At 46.0% G+C, this 17,116-nt stretch overlaps 1 protein-coding gene across 1 annotated transcript; it reads right to left on the minus strand.

Moving 5' to 3' along the window:
• Positions 1–401: 401 nt before the first annotated feature.
• On the minus strand, positions 402–16,774 carry eIF3e (eukaryotic translation initiation factor 3 subunit e). The gene is made up of 12 exons (XM_077641266.1): positions 16,629–16,774; positions 16,171–16,288; positions 15,976–16,093; positions 15,815–15,860; positions 15,428–15,532; positions 14,282–14,407; positions 13,538–13,662; positions 12,513–12,630; positions 11,359–11,570; positions 9,534–9,636; positions 5,414–5,542; positions 402–548 (listed from the first exon to the last, which is right to left on the minus strand). Exons 1-12 carry the CDS (start codon positions 16,716–16,718, stop codon positions 522–524), a joined length of 1,317 nt encoding a protein of 438 aa, XP_077497392.1. The 5' UTR covers positions 16,719–16,774; the 3' UTR covers positions 402–521.
• Positions 16,775–17,116: the final 342 nt, after the last annotated feature.

Raw genomic sequence — 17,116 nt, forward strand, 5'->3', positions numbered from 1 at the left:
CATCTGACTGCTACATTTTGACCGTTGCTGTCATTTGATTGTGCACTCGAGGCAGGCACCAAGTGCTCTTCAGGAAAACAAATTGGACCTGTGGAATTTTTCTTCAAATCGAATGTGTGGGCAAACGCACTAATTTCAACAACAACAATGAAGCGGCTGATCCATTCCACGTGGTAACCGGGACTTGTGGCATTTGTGTTCGCAGCAAGCATACCATGCGTATGCCGAACAGGCCTGCCCACATAGCTGCTACGTTGGACACATGACAGCTAATGCAGTTTATTTCCTTTTCAGATGCTGTCACTGCTGAAATAGTCGGCACGCACCAGCACGATCGTTAAACTGCACGCATGGCAATGCATGGAGCATATAAATGACTCAACCCACAGAGACAACACGCATGAAAAAAAGGAAGCAGCTTCTTTGTTTCTAGAAAAATCGGTCTGTCTGCACAGGTGTTTCAAACAGTGCCCAATCAGCCACATTTCCTGGAAACATACGGTTGCGGTACTCTCCCCAGCTCAGTTTTGGGCTCCCCAGTGCGACGACTGAAAGAAAGAGGACAGAGAAGAGAATTAAGCACTAGCAAAGCAGCCGGCAGCGACTATTATTTTTTTTCATAAAATTACAATTAAGTACACTAGAACACATGATTGACTTCCTATTCTGCAGGCAGTCAATGTAGCACAGTGATTCCTTCGGTTACTCTTCAAGATATGAGTAGAAAAAAATGGTAACAAGTATTCAAGTTCTTATTTAGCTTTCCTTGCAAAACAAAGTTGCGCAGTTAACTCTAAAGCAAGCCTTCGTGTCACTAAGCATCCTTCAATGCATGCTAATAAAACACAAATGCAACAATAAATGTCTCGCAAATCCCTGCACTTTATCTGTACCATAATCACTGAATGGTATGCTTGCACACCTTTTTCATTCTCGTAGAAAAACTCCGTTCAAAGTATGTGCATGAGGATTATAAAAAAAAAAAAAAAAGATGTGGACACTACCGTTCTTATTGGCCAGACTATGGGCCCTGTCTCACTAAATAAGTACAGAAGCCTTACTATTTTCTTCTAAATAAGCCCACAGTTAAGGCTTTGTACACACGGGGGCGAATTAGCAGCTCTAACCTTAAGGAAGCAGCAGTTTGTGGTAGCACATCACTCTAAACATCCATAAGCATAGCAGCCTACAAACCAAGAACTACAAAGGATATCAAAAGTGCCTCAGCCATTTGCCATCGTGCTTCAGTCAAACTGGTGTCACTCAGAAGTTTTTGCTCAGCCAAAATGGACGATCCTTGACACCATTGAGACAAGAGGCCTTGTCACAGAGGCCTCACAGGAGGTTGTCAGTGCTCTCTTTGCCGAAGATCCACAAGTCATCCTTCAATCAGTAACTGACACACTGAACATCGCAATGTCCTAATGCAGGAAACAGCAAATAGCACAGCTAAGTGCTGCAGGCTGATGATGATGATGATGATGTGGATCTTAAGATGCAAGGGCAGCTGTGGCCAATGAGCGCGAAAAACAGCAAGCTTAATGGTCAATGCGGGTTAATAAGATTCGCTCTGCTGGTGAATTATCTCAAACTTGCAATAGAATGTGTTGCGCATAACGCCTACAAAAGTTTAATATTATTTATGCAATCTTTCAGAAGGCTGCCCGATGCCATGCAGCAAGGAATAAACCCATTTCACCTACAATGAACTATAAAACTGCATGCGGCCCAATGCCTGAAATAAGTTCGATACCCCGATGTAAACCACCTAAACTATCAGGACTGCAACCAGACAGCTCAACAACCAATCCAGCCAGGTGCCAAGAAGTCTGAAATCTTTTTAAGACTATACAGCAAAACATCGTTAATTCAGTTCCCAATTATTAAAAAATCCAAACAATTCATTCGGACCACTGGCACGGTCCTGGCCTATGCCCATTTAATGTTATGGCATCGGACACTATGGATCTTGCACCGGTTAAGTTCGACAGGCACCCCCCAAAGGGAGGCCATGTTGTTAAGTTCGACAGGCACCCCCCAAAGGGAGGCCATGTTGAGGCATGACTGCTGTGGCAAACAATCATTCGAACAGCCCTGCTTGAACCGCCTGCATTGTGCAGTGTCACCCGCGGACCTCTGACATGTACGCAACAGCAGGCGTAACGACAATCAGAGGATTCAGTCTCTGAAAAATACCCTGACTGCTTAGTTTCTGTTTTGCTTTTCTTAGCGTTGTGTCGGCCCATGGAGATTGCAGCTATCGGCCATGCATCAGCCAGCCAATCAAGCCCAGCTGCATGCCATTTTGGATGCTGGTCACCGTGATGTTGATCATCACGGCTAATCAGTGTGTCACTGGTCTCTGTGCTGTAAAGCCCACTCGCATGTGATGCTGACACTTGTGAGGAGGCTTCACTGCTATGGTGTTGCATCACAAAGAATGCCGTGGAGGCCCTCACCATTTTGAAGCTGTTCTGCTTTGGCATTCCTGACAGAGTGCATGCAATAAGGCGTTCACAGAACTGTGACAAATAGTTACTGCTGTGCAGTTCTCATCTTGAAAGCAGGCGACCATTGCCCAGCCTTTTACAAAAAAAAAAAGAGTTTACTGTGATGCAAATGGTTTTTAACAGCCTTCTCTTTTTTTTTGCGTAATTTGATATTCAGTCATTCTTGCAAATCCCTTTGAAGTCCAAAATAGTGAGCTTATACTGTATAGGAAGCAGATGTACAAGCTTACACTGTCCACAACACGATAACTACAAACACTACCCTCTGAATCGTGGTGGTTTAGGGGACTCTGCAGCCAATAACCAGCGTGACAAAACTGCACTCTCTGCATAGGCTTGCATTCCCAGAGCCAGCAGTACTCTCAAGTACTCTTTCTCTGCACATAAGCAATCATAAATGGCTGCCATGTCAACGAAGACAGATTTCACATCGTTGCATGAAATGAACAAACCAACTGAGCACCACACAGTTGTCCAACTCAGTCCAATTTTTGTTCTTATTAAAAATCGGCTGCATAGGTTTTTCTGGCTAAGCTGAACTCTGTCTGGCAGCAAACGCGGTCACTGCCGAGGAAATATGATTTAGGATGTAACATTTTTGTTCCCACCACCACTTGATTCAAGCCCGTGACATCAGCGATCAAAAAGACTGCAATCATTGGATGGGAGGCGACAGATGGTGTGACCTAGCTAGCCTCAGAAATACATAACAAAAAGAACACTGACAACACTGCAGTTTGCTTCGGAAATCGGCCCGTTGCGGTGACACTTGCACTTCATCAGCTGACCCTTTCCATGTTACTGGAAACTGCGTTTACAGTGAAAGTAGCTTCTGTCGATGCAAGCCACCTTCAATTTGTCTTCAGTGTGTATACGAGTTCTGACCAGGATCAGCAAGGCCAGCCTGGTACAGCCACCAGCCTGGTCAACCCAGAAAAGCCAAAAGACCGCTCGGCCTGTAGAGGCCTGAAACTAGAGGTGTGCGAATATTGAAATTTTAGAAAATGTATCGAATACGAATATGAAGAAAAAATGGCTTCGAATATCGAATATCTGTTCAGTACATTTCAGAAAATTATAAGCAAGCAAACATTGTTTCCCCTATTTTTTTTTCAAAATAGTGTATGGTCTTTGCAACTAAAATAAACAAAACTAGACTGCCTCAGTACCATATAAAAAAACATGATGTGCACAAAAATGTATACTACTTGATTAGACAGCATAACAGTATCCAAAAAATAATGAGGTCATGCAAAACAAAATCCATAAAATGACAAGACTAGCAACAAAAAAATAACATGATGACTATTAAACCTCATTCATTCGGAGTTCAAGGGACCGGAAGAAATGCCCGGTTCATCTGAAGGCCTCTGTTAATAAAATTGCCAGCGCCCCCCCGAAAAAAAAAATGCTGCCGAAAATGCTGAAGATGCAGCAAGGCCTCATGAGGCGGCTCCATCGCGCTAACACCTGTAAGCCCGTGACGAGCCACCCGTTTGGAGTGCTGGAAGAACAACACAAATGCAAGCAAGGGGCCGGGGAACACTCACTGGCGTCGGAGCGGCGAGGGGGTTTCTAAAAAGGAAAAGGAAATAAGCTGGGATTGGACTATCGGTCGGAGCTGGGATTGGACTATCGGCAAATGCGCAGGCCGACATTTGAAGTTGTCGCGGGGCAGCGGTGTAGCTCGGAAACCGAAACAACGCAGCCAGGCTATTTTTTTGCCCTAGCGACAGAGGCCTTGCGATTGTTGCCACGCCTGCCGTTACGCCCGCTAAAGAGGTGTGCAGGTTACAATGCACCATGCAATAGGCGAGATTTTAACAGGATCGCTTGCCCTATTGTGGCTACTCGAAGCGCTCCTTCAGGAGGCTCCCGCGGCATTCCGCAAGTAGGCTTTCTCGCATAGCGTATTTTACAAAACGGGATGGCGGAAGTCACACTCGGAGAGTTATGAATGTGACAGGACGCATTCTTTGGATGTGGGCATTAAATATGTAACGTATTACCGAAGGATTAAAAAAAAAAGTGCAATTTCGCGTTGCGATTGCTCGATGCGGGCTGCTGGCCATCTTGTTCGCAGCACGGGTGATATGTGGGAAAGCCCACTTGGGGAAATGCTCACGAGGTGAAGCCTTGCGGCGTCGGGATACGGTCGGTCTGCATGATAAACGGCAGGGAACGAAGCGGATAGGACCTCTGTATTGTTTTCCTGGAATTTTTAACTCAATTATCGGCTAATTTGCCCAGATATTGTAGTTTTGCCACGGTCGAATTTATGAAAGTATGCGCAGTATACGATCGCTGGCGAGTATTCGGGATTCGGAAGTTCACGAATATCAATTTTCGAATACGAATGCTAATCGAATATCAAACATATTCGATTCTTATTCGAAATTTTGAATATTTGCACACCCCTACCTGAAACTATTCACCTTGGCCAATCTCCTACTAACTTGATGCCTCAGATGCTGCAGCTTTAAAGGGTCAGTGAGAGCACGCAGAAGTTTGCCTATATCAACATATTACTGGGCTCCATGACAAAAGGGGCTCCTGATAATCTAGAAAGGGCCAACTACAATGGAACCCAGATGTCGCCACCATCGGCTGTTTCGCAAGCAAACCGCGGGGACATCAAGAGTGATTTTTGAACACAGATCCCATGGGCTAGGCTACACAAGTTTGAACTGTGAGGTGGGGAAAAAAAAGATGGTCCATTTTTAAGTCCATTTATCGCAGCAATCTTTTAAGAGAGTTTTTTGCCACCAGACAAATGTCAACATAGTCACAAAGAGCTGCACTGTCGACTTTTTTACTAAGGACAAAGATTTGCTGGAGTTGGGTTCTGTGGCCCTTTGAAGTGTGTGCACTGTGCTAGTGGTGCTCACAACTGCTGTGCTCACCCGGTCGGAGCTGCTCAGTCGGTGCTCCAGGTGGCCAATCTGCTGCTGGGAGCGGAAGTGCAGCGCCTGGGTCTTGTCGATGAGCTGCTGGTACGGGGACACCGCCTGGGTGCCCATCACCACGTGGCCCTGCAAAAGACAGACTCTTCTTCAGCACATGTTGCCATTCAGGGGAAAAAAGGCCACAAATCGTTTAATTCACTCTTCAATTGCCTATGCAGGCACCGCTGAGCAGCCCTTCTTATTGGCTAAGCAAAGTATACACATGAAGTTTTTTTCATCAAAGAATCAATCAGTAACACATCTGCAACAGCGCACACCTTGACATGATCACAATAACCAGCATATACCTCTATATAGTGGACTAATTCTAAGTCCCGGTTAATTCGATCTGACATTTCACTGCCATCAACACCAAGTGTATTAAAAAGGCTCTAGGTAATCCAAACTACACCTAATTGATATATATTAAGTTTTTGCCCCCCCCCGAATTCAAATCAAAATTATTGACAGACAACTGCATGTATTTGTAAACAAGAGTTGAAATTGGACAGATGCGTGAGGTGACACGAAAGGATACGATTTGAAAGCAACGAAACTACAGGAACAAATCAGTTTGCAGATGCTGAAGCCCAGGTTCAAGCAGGAAGTCTGGAATGGCCTAACCAGTAAAATCATGGTAATTCGATGTCACTGGGAGCGTGAAAAATAGTCGAGTCCACTTATAACAATGTTCAAGTGCCACGAAAATGCATTGTTATAAACGGGTTGCACGAAAAAAAGCATAACTGCAAAGAGGTGTCACGGACGGCAAGTGATATGCGAGCTCCGCCGAGGCATCGCTTTGGTGGCACCGAAAGGGGCATTGTAAAAAATACGAGAACGTTGCTGCGGCTGCCTCTCAGCTTGAAAAATCCCTTAGTGCCCAAAAAAAACAAAGAAAACATGAAAACTTGAAAGCATTTAAATAGGGCAAAAAAGCTTGCACTTCTCACTTCTTTGCTGAAACAAACCTGTAATCGGTGAGTTTCGAATGCTTCGCGGCAATCTTGCTGACATCGTTCTGGAGGGCATCCAAATGTTGGACATGTCCGAGTGAAAGGTTTTTTGCAAAAATGAAGTCCCGCAGGCACTCGATCATTCTTGAGGCCTCCTGATGAGAGACAACTTGTACAGGCTCCGGTTCCTCTTCGTCATCGCTGCTGTCGTCGTCTTCCGCGCCGGTGACTGCTGCAACGATCACCTCGTCAGTCAATTCTTCGTTTGTGGTGACTTCATCGTCGGCGTGCAAGAATTCTTCAAGCCCTTCCGCGTCGCTGTCACCACCGCGCACCGCAGACCAAAGTTCTGTAACCGCTCCATCGGCAGGAGCTTCGCGACACTCCGCGTCACTGATATCCCCGGCGAAGCCCGCTTTTCGGAAGCAATTCATGACGGTGGAGGAGCTGACTTCTGCCCATGCCCCAAAAATGAATTGAACAACCATCAGGAGCGAAATCTTAAAGTCTGGAGCGGGTTGGCATTTACGCACAGCAATGTCCAGGTTAAGAGCAAGCCTGCTCAACACACGCCGGCGATACAATGCCTTGAAGCACGCAATCACGCCTGCGTCCATGGGCTGCAAGCGTGCAGTCATGTTCGACGGCAGGAAGAAAATTTTCACATGCGACAGCTTCTGGGCAGTCTGGCGTGCAGTACAGTTATCAAGGACCAACGCCACCTTCCTGCTTTCATGCTGCATCCGCTGATCGAACTCGCACAGCCACTCGCGGAAAAGTTCACGCATCATCCACGCTTTCTTATTATGACGGTAACGAACTGGAATCCTTGCAGCACCACGGAAACAGCGGGGATTCCTAGATTTTCCAATTACGAAGGCAGGGCACTTGTCGCTGCCGTCCATATTCGCACAGAGGAAAACGGTCGCCCGCAATTTGCTCTGCGTCCCGCCCTTACAGGGATCACCTTTGAGTGCATGCATCTTCGACAGAAGCATTTGGAAGAATAGCCCGGTCTCATCACCATTGTACAAGTCTTGGTCTGCATATGCTTCGCGGATGTATGGCAGTGTCTCGTCCAACCACTCCTGTCTAGCGTAGACATCGAGCGACCCTGCCTCGCCCACGACTGCCTTGCAGACAATTCCGTGCCTCTCCTTGAAGCGCTGAATGCAGCCACCACCAGGCTGGAAATCAGTGTCTTGAAGGAGATACGCAAGATACGCAAACTGCTTCGCCTACTCCGCTAAAATCGGGCCACTAATTGGCAAGTTCATAGCACGTGCACTAAGGAACCACTGATACAGTGCCTCCTCCACGTCTTTGTAGGCACCATGCCAAATCCTCTTCCGGCCGTCCTCCATAGCATGGCCAGCACTAGCATGGCATTCGTTTTCAGTCATCGTGAGCGCGTTGCGGATAATGGTTGAAACCGTCGGCTGTGACAGGCCATACTTGCATACTAATTTGCACACTTTTTCACCACCTCAGTGCTCCCTCAAAATGTTCCGCTTCGTTTCCAAAGATATTGCCGCTCGCTTTCTCTTCTGCGGCAGTTGATCCGGTAGAGCCACGCTGGCCGCGCTTCCTGAAGGAGAATCGTCCATTGTGGAACTCTGGGGAGCAATCCGATGGGCTTACAGAACCAGCAGGACTGAGGCCGGTGATGGCAGATGATAAAAACCACGCTGGCAACGCACGTGCTTTGACGCTGTACGCTGCCCTCGGAACATGTGCAGCTCGTGAAGCAGGAGCCAAAGAAAGTGGGAAAGATGGGGCAGCCCATGCTGAAATGCCGTGACGCGTTTTCAACGGGTGACGCACCCTCAGAATGGACTGCTCCCCGCGCGGATACAAAAGCAACAAAAGGAAGCGCCTCCCTACCCTCTCCACCTCTGCCCAGAGGAAAGTGCCTGTCTTTTCTCCTCCTCTGAGTCATACAAGCTTCTCTGGCTCACCCCATGCGCCTCTCCTCGTATGCGTCGTCACGTGATCTTTTCACAGCCGCTGTGGCCGCTGTGCAGGCGGCTCCGCATACGCACGCGCGTTTTTTGCGCTGTAAGCATAGTTTGGCTGGCGTGGTAGCTGCGTTTGCGAGTTTTTTTCCTTGAGGGTTGGCTCAAAATGACTACATTTAATTGTTATAACTGACAATCTAGTATGATAGCATTGTTATAAGCGGTTTATTTTACCATAGAACACATTGCAAAGGTGACGGTGCCGCAGCTGTCCATTGCTATATCCGATATATTGTTAAAAGCGGTAATGTTATAAGTGGGTTTGACTGTATTCGAATTAAGCAGAATTAAACTAAACGGTGATGCTAGTAACCCAACCACCTAACTACAGCACAGCACACAGACACAGAATGATCGTGTCACAGGACGCACGACACTGCTAGGGGTGGTGGATGGGTGCTTCAATGCCACCAGTGCCTCTGCTATCTTGACGAAATGGCGAGAGCAAGTAACCTCCAAAACGGCATTCCTTGCTGCATAGCAGTGAAGCATGTCCTCTCCTCTGCATGCACATGCTTTTTGAGCTGAAAGTACAGAGGCCAAGGTGCTCTGCCTACCAAGCACCAGCATTGCTCTGCGGCGCCACTTCGCGGCTCCGAAGGGCTGTCGCTTCGTTGGTTTGCAGCAAAATCGGGATTGGGCAGTCTCGCATAGCAACCCAGATCTTCGAATTAATTGAGTTCGAATCACTAAGGTTTTACTGTAATGATAAGAAGCACTGCTTGACAAAGGCAATGGAGACTGAAAAAACAAGCTTGCCCAGAAAAAGGTAGCAAGGCACCACAGAGAGCTGAGAAAGCATTGCATGAAGGACTGGACAAAATATTTATCAAGAGCAGTTAGCTACTCGATTTGCAGCTGATGGATGAAGGAGGTTTAAGCATTTATTAGCCAACTACTCAGTCTTACTCAAGGTAAGTGGGAACAGTAAAATGTGATTGCTAACTGCCCACCAGAGTAGCAAACCTTTAGTGAATGATCAGCACACTAAAATGTCACATCTAGGCTCCATCTTAAGATACGGTACAGTGTCACAGCTTGCCATGTCAGCAAACCCACATGCTGCTGAACAACCAACAATCCATGAGAGAGAGAGGAACGTACCAGCTTCGAATCAATCTTGGCGTCGAGGTGGGCATTGCGAATGAGGTTGACAATCCATTTTTCGGCTGCTTCCGGGGTCATGTTGAGCTTCTCGGCCAGCATGCTGTAGAGGGTCAAAGAAAGACAGAAAGAAAAAAAGACAAACCTGAGCCATCTTGATAACGAGCTGTTAAGAGCATGCTAATCACTGTATACTCAAAACTCAAGGACAAATCACAACAGCAAGCCAACACTAGTCACAATTTTTGCGCCATACCACACAAATGTAAAGGTTCTGCCCACAGCAGACTCATGTTATTCCTACTTACCTAACTCAAGCTTCCAGCTAGTTCCTAGTTCGAAGCTAACTTTACTCTCACCAACATCACATGTATTAAAAGGCTCCCTTAAATTGGAACAAACCTTTTATCCCCTTCAAGCTTCAATGATCATCGAGAGACAGCTCTATTTTCTAAGCAGATAAATGCTTCTGACTACAACTTAGTTGTAATGCGAAAGCATTATTAGCCCCATTACAAGAAAAGCTGTGTGTGTGTGTGCGTGCGTGCGTGTGTGGTCGCAGATGGTACAGAAAATCCCAAAATAGGGTGACGTCATCAGGCAACCATACAACGCACACAGCTAGCCAAGCACCGCCACTTCAGACAATCATATACCGTATTTACACGATTGTAAGTCGACTCGAATGTAAGTCGACACCCCCGCCACATCACATTTCTGAAAAAAAAAAAAAAAAAACCTGGAGGTCGTTTACGCTTGGCCTTCAATAATAGAACGCAATAGCACTATCCTGCAGCTTCCGCTTATCACTAGCCGCTATTGGCTGCCACACTTGCGCCATCGTCCTCACTAGCACTACCGCCGTGATTGCTGCTGCGGTCCCACAGCTCGTCGTTCTAACATCGTCGTGCAGCGAAATCCAGCACTTCGCAAAAAGCCACATCACGACATCGCGTGGGACAGTTGCAAATTTTGCCTCGCTGCAGCTGCCACACCTGTATCGCCGAGGATTTCATCACGCTGAAGTTTGTTACATCGAGGCTTAACTACTATGTAGGGGATTAATATCCCGAAGCTACCCACGGATTATGAGAAATGCCAAAGTGAAAGGCTCTGGATTAATTTAAGCTACCGGGGATTCCTCAAAGTGTACTCGGATTGCACAGCATATGGACGTGTTTTTCATTCTGCCTCCATGGCAATGCAAACGCTGTGACTGGGATTTCATACTGCGAGCCACGGCTCGGAAGCCGAAATGCAAATGCCACTGAGCCACCACTGTGTGCAGCTCACGAAGCACAATGCACTGCATGCGACTGCTTTTCCATCACATACTAACTGCCTTGCAACAACACACACTAAAAATGCAAGTCAGAAGTAAAAAGACAGCTGTTCTTCACTGAAGCAAAAATTTAAAATCAAGCTCAAATCAACATTTTTTTTTTTTTTTGAGCCAGCTATGAAGCGGAACAAAAGATTAAGCTAATGGCTTCATGCATGTGAAACTCATCCATTACTCAGCCATTTCTATTACCCAATGCTCTCAACTTTGCACAAGAATTGCGAGATGTAGGGAGGCTAAGAGATTTGTCACTAGCAGTCAAGTGTTGATGCCGCGAATGCGGTCATGTTAGGCAGGAGGGGCTGGAAGCCAAGATGCACACGGGGTTCTCCAGCAAACCTAGCTAGCCAATGGTGCAAGTGTTGGGAACCCCTGCTACAGAGCATTGCTGATGTTTCCATTGCAGTACGAAGTCTTTTTTGTTCGTTCAAAAGCGGGCAAAACTAACACAGCAACCCCCACTGCAAAGGCAGCACTCCGTACTTGATGGAGATGCACTCGTGGATGCGGCAGAAGGTCTCGAAGATGAAGAGGCGGGCGTTCTCGATGAAGTCGTCCTGGCAGGCCACCAGGAAGAAGTCGTTGGAGAGGACCACCTCGCACTCGCGCAGCTTCTGCTGGGCGCCGTCAAAGTCAAAGTTGACGAAGAGGCACTCCACGAACTCGGTGATGGGATCATGGTAGGTGTACGACTCCTGCGTCCAGTTGCCCGGCCAAATGACAACATCAGCGGCATGCACTTTGTAAAGCGCCCAAACTGGCTTCATCTCAGCATGCTCCGAACATGCAAGGAAGGCAGAGGAGGAGGCAAGTTTATGTGCAGCAGTACCCCTTAGTTGTATTCCGGGGCCTTCACTTCACCTCACAAAAAATTCGGCATGCTCCCTAAAAATTGGTTGGCTCCCTAAAACAATAAAATCTCTGCTAATTTACACCTCTTGTCACGAAAATTCCACCAGAACAACCCTGAAAATACACTGAGCAGGTTATACCAGTAACTAGAGCACTGCTTTCTTCAATGAATACACACACAGTTGGCAGAGTAGTTATCTGAATGTTCAGACAAAGGAAACACGCTTAAAGCTATTTCACAGCACAACGTGTCAACAAACTCAACAAATGTGAGACGTACAAATGAGACGGACAGGAGCTGCAGCTCCACAGAGAACCCTGCATTTTCCCTATTGCTTCAGGAAAGGAAAAAAGAATGAACAACTTTATCAGCAGCAAATGACTTAGGTGCTGATCTCTAGCCAATCTGCACACGTCAAAAATGGTTATTCTGAAATATGGCCCACCCCGTGTCACTACAACATTGACACATAGCCTTACAACATGTCACTAGTGCAACATCTCATTGTGAACACAGCCGCATCTTTATATCACTGACCAGCTAAGACAGACGCAGCAAACCATGATAAGCACGTTTAAATGTTTCGAAAAGCACTGAAAGGATCCTTGACGCAATCAGTGGTCGGCATGTTCTAAATCCGCAGAGGAGGTTCCCGCGAGCACTGAGTCAGTTAAGAGTTAAGAGCTCTGCGTAAGCCCTAAAACTTAGCAAAGTGGTAACACTCGAACAAGTTAGTACTGCACCACTTTGTGCCACCAACACATACATGATTAATGAAATTTACCTGCTGAATAACCTTGACCAGGTCACGAAGAGCATTGCGCTTCTGCTTGTTGGTGATGACTGCACAAGTCAGATACCTCAAGATGTGCGGGCATATTGTCTGTATGGTGTTCAGATACCTGAAAGGGGTAGAAAGCAACAAACAAATCAAAACAAAACAAAGCAAACAATTTTCTCTAGAGCTGAACTATGATGATGATGATAGTTTGACTTCAAAAGCATAGGGACAGCTAGGCCAAAGAGTGCTGTGCCTAACATGGTTTTTTGTGTGCACGAGGTAAGGTCAAAGACCATTTTTCTAAGCATTCCACCCCAGAAAGGCTGAGCATCAGGCCATAGGGACCCACTGTAAAACCAGCAGGTACCAAGCGGTACTGGGGATCGAATCCTGCACCTCCCGCATATTCAGGGTGGTCACTCAAACAGCCAGGCCATTGTTGAGACCGAACTGCCCTTTATCGGTCGTGATAAGTGTCCTTGCAGCAATTCAAGCCCCCCCCCCTCCTTTTTTTCCTATGGAATACTACATAACAGCGAAGCAGCCGCCGCGGTGGCTGAGTGGTTATGGCGCTCGGCTGCCGGCCCGAAAGACGTGGGTTCAATCCCGGCCGCGGCGGTCGAATTTCGATGGAGGCGAAATTCTAGAGGCCCGTGTGCTGTGCGATGTCAGTGCACGTCAAAAAACCCCAGGTGGTCAAAATTTCCGGAGCCCTTCACTACGGCGTCCCTCATAGCCTGAGTCGCTTTGGGACGTTAAATCCCCCATAAACCATAAAAAAAACCATAGCAGCGAAGCTGTAAAACACGAACATTTAGGGCCAGCACCTTTGAAATGCGCTGAAGACACACTAACATTAGCTTGGATTGATGCACCAGCACTTCCCGCTAACAAAGCGGCTATTTTATTAGAAATTGTAAACTGTGGCGTTTAATGTCCCAAAGCGACATTAAACATGAGGTAGAAAGGACCGGTGTCTCTGCAGCCATTCGCTGCCAGTCCAGGCAGCACAAGAGCAGGAAACTTACTGTGGTTGCCCAAGGAAGAGCTCAATAATGAGGTCCCGGCCCTTGGCATGGTTGAAGAATACAAAGAGGCTCCAGTGGATCAGCCAAGTGCGCTGCTGAAGCGACAGCAGTGGCGACGAAAAGTTCTGCACAAAGTGGCAACACCAAAGCGAAAATCAGCCCACTTTCGACTCAGCTGTCTACACAGAACCGACGCCAAATAATAAAATGCTGACCTTTCGGCATTCACAGCTTTGAGCACGACGCATTTACAGAAAGAGACACTATAGCTTCAGCACATATGGAGATTAGTCAGCACTACTGTAGCAATATTATTATATTTTGATCAACCTTCAATTGCACAGATGGAGTAAGGAATACAGGGAACTGAAGCAAAAATTAAAATACAAAGCCAGATCTACCAAATGAAAACCCATGCAAAGAACTGCGCTAGACAGCCCTTTGGATATCACAAAGTTGTTATCATTGAAGCCCAGTGCACAGAGAGAAAGGCAATGTTTAAGTAAAGGTGCAGCTGAAAAAAGAACCGCATAATAAACGTAAACGATGTACACATTGAGTGAAAAGCAGTTATTGCTATTGACCAACCTGCACAGTAATGCCAGTGAATAATTTCAGCAACTCTTTTGAAGCTATCACCACATTACAGAAAACAGTAATAAATGGGCAAACTATGGGATGCATGACCAACACAAAATATGATGCTGTATGCATGTAAAGCTGCAAGTATGTAAAGCTACTTACGTTGTTGTCAATGTATTCCCGCAGTCTGCTCAGATCGTCGAGCGCCACATCCCAGTTCTGCATCAGGATCTCCGAGGCCAGCTTACCCCAGAGGTTGTTTAGATAGTTCTTGTCGTTGGGAGATATCTGGAACAGGGCGAATGAGTTGGCAAACAAACAAGAGCGCAAACAGCACACGGGCTGCTGAAAGCATGACAGGATCAAGCTGCGCAGCATATAGGAGGGTTGCACATGAAGCCACGGCACCATTTTAAGGGGGGAAGCTGGTCTTAGAAAAACAATTTTTATTAATGAAGTCACAATTATGAAATCTTCAGGGAACATGTATTTTTGCATGCTGATTCCAAATATGAAATTTAATTTAATGTACGACAAGTCCTTGTGGACTTTATGTAATATGTTATGTAACTTTTCGTGCAGAGCTTTAACGAAATTTTGCTGCAGGGAACTTGCTAGAATGTATGCCGTCCGCTTGTCCTGACAACAAGCTATGCAATAAGGGTAAAATTATTATCCTGCCTATCACAGAAGTTGAGTTACAGGGTTTCGAATTTCGTACTTCACAAATCTGTTTCTGTTTCTGAAGTGACAACTTCAAAATTCTATAACTCAGCTTCTATGACAGGCAGGATGAGAATTTCAGCTTTACTGCATAGCTTAATGTCAAGAGAAACCAATGGCATGCATTTTAGAAAGTTCTCTGCAGCAGGATTTCTTGAAAGCTCTCCACAAAAAGTTACATAACATATTGTATAAATGCTCAAGAAATTGCTGCACATGAAATTAAATTCCATATTTGGAATTAGCACGTAAAAATACCTGTTCCCTGAAGATTTTGTAATTGTGACTTCATTAATAAAAATTTTTTTCTAAGACCCTCTTCCCCCCTAAGTGCACAGCTTCAAAAGTGCAAGCCAGATCAGGCAGCAGTAAGCCGATTATGCATGCACGCAACCTTTTGACATGCTCCATGCATGTGAAAATGATGGCCAGTGTAGGTTAAGTCCAAGCTCAATATAATGCAATTCAAGAAACCGCAGTGATTAACTTGTTTTTCATAGGGACTTCGAAATTAGAGAACCGAAACGCTAAATTGCTTCAAACTCCCGGGCATATATGTCGTTATGTGATAAACTGTACACTCACCAAGAAGCGATGAAGGTACAAGCATTCTCCAGCACCTGTGTAGCTGCCAGTCTCATACTGGTGCTTCGCGTAGGCATAGAGGCTGTCGATCATCTCTGGGTTGATCTGGTAATGACAGAAAAACCACAAAACATGCTGAGCTCCTTATTGGAAACAAAACATGACTGGCCATGCGAGATCGCCAGCCCTCAAGAGCATGACAGGAGACACTAGGAAACATTTAACACTTGAAACTATCATCCATTCAGCGAACATGTAGCCACACAAAAACAAAACGGTGTACACATGAAACTGAACTCAAGCACAGCTCTTCAAGACATTGATATTTTATTTTTCTAATCAAAATAATGCAATAGAATCTGGCTTCTGCAAGCTTGTTCTACTCACCTGATCGCAGTTTTGCATCAGGTAGTCCATGACTTGCCTGCTGTCCCTGTTTAAATGAAGAAAATGGAGTTAACAAATTATCGTGTCAAAGTAGTGTCAATAATAAGGATTGCTACGCTGGTCACAGGATTGCAACGCATTTCCGCCAGAACTAAATTTACCTTGAACTCTGGATGTACTTGCACACTTCATCGTTTTGACAGGCTTCGATCAAAGCCAGCGTTTCGGTCTTCAGAACCACGAGCGTTTGCACGACCTCAGCTCGCCGCTCGATCATCTCTGAAAAAACGAAATTGAACTTTTGTCGCCTATTTTATGATGGCACATGGTTTTAAAGCAGTGAACAGGTAGAATACCTTGCGGAACATCGGCGTCAGGATAGCACATTTTGTAGACGTCGATGTTGAAATCGACCATCTTCGTGTTCTGAAGTAAGTCCAACTTGGCTTTGAGGAGATCATCTTCGTTGTAGACCTAGTGATGGTAAAGAGAAGAAGTAGCTCACACATGCCGCTCTTGGCAGTATGGGACTTAGATTTTTACTAGGCCGACGACTCGAGATCCGCCGGTTACACGACACACAGTAATGCAGCGACCGATACTGATGTTAGCACCTAAATAGAAACATGCCTACATCCATTTCCAGAAAAAGTACGACATTTAAGGAATGAGCCACGTTTTAGACATTCTCAAACGCGAAGACCAACATGGGAGGCGATGCAGCATGACACATGGCTAGAATACGAGGTTTCCCAAGCGGTTTCGAAGAAGTGTACTTATTCCGAACGGCAGAGAGGATATTAAATACACTCACACTTTTGTTCTGAAGGAATTCCAGCAGAGGAAATACCATATGCCGGTCTATGTACTGGCCGACAATGCAAGTCAAGTCCCATTCCGCCATTTTGGCTGAGAGAGGTAGTCGTTGCCAGACGACGCTAAGCCAACGGCTGTATCTGTAGCGCAGTTTTTTTTTCTCCCGAAAATGAAACCGAAACTAGAGTGAACTAGAAATAGTGTGCCAGACGCCTGTGTCGCCTGTGTATCAAAATTTAGGCAAAAAGAGGGTATTTTCCGCTAGAATCGCTGCGAACGTTATCCTTCACTAGGTGCCTTTTTAGGGCGGCAGTACCCGCGCGCTGCGTGGTGTAGTGGTTAGTAAACCCGCTTAACACACAGAAGACCAGAGTTACATTCCCGCTGAACGAACGACTTTCACAGTTTTTTTAGTGCAAACAAGCCGTCGTAGCAAAACAAAGAAAACTGAAACTGAAGCTTGTGAAGCGCCGCCTTGCTGCTGCT

The sequence above is a fragment of the Amblyomma americanum genome, chromosome 10, assembly GCF_052857255.1.
Source record: "Amblyomma americanum isolate KBUSLIRL-KWMA chromosome 10, ASM5285725v1, whole genome shotgun sequence".
Classification (NCBI taxonomy): Eukaryota; Metazoa; Arthropoda; class Arachnida; order Ixodida; family Ixodidae; genus Amblyomma; species Amblyomma americanum.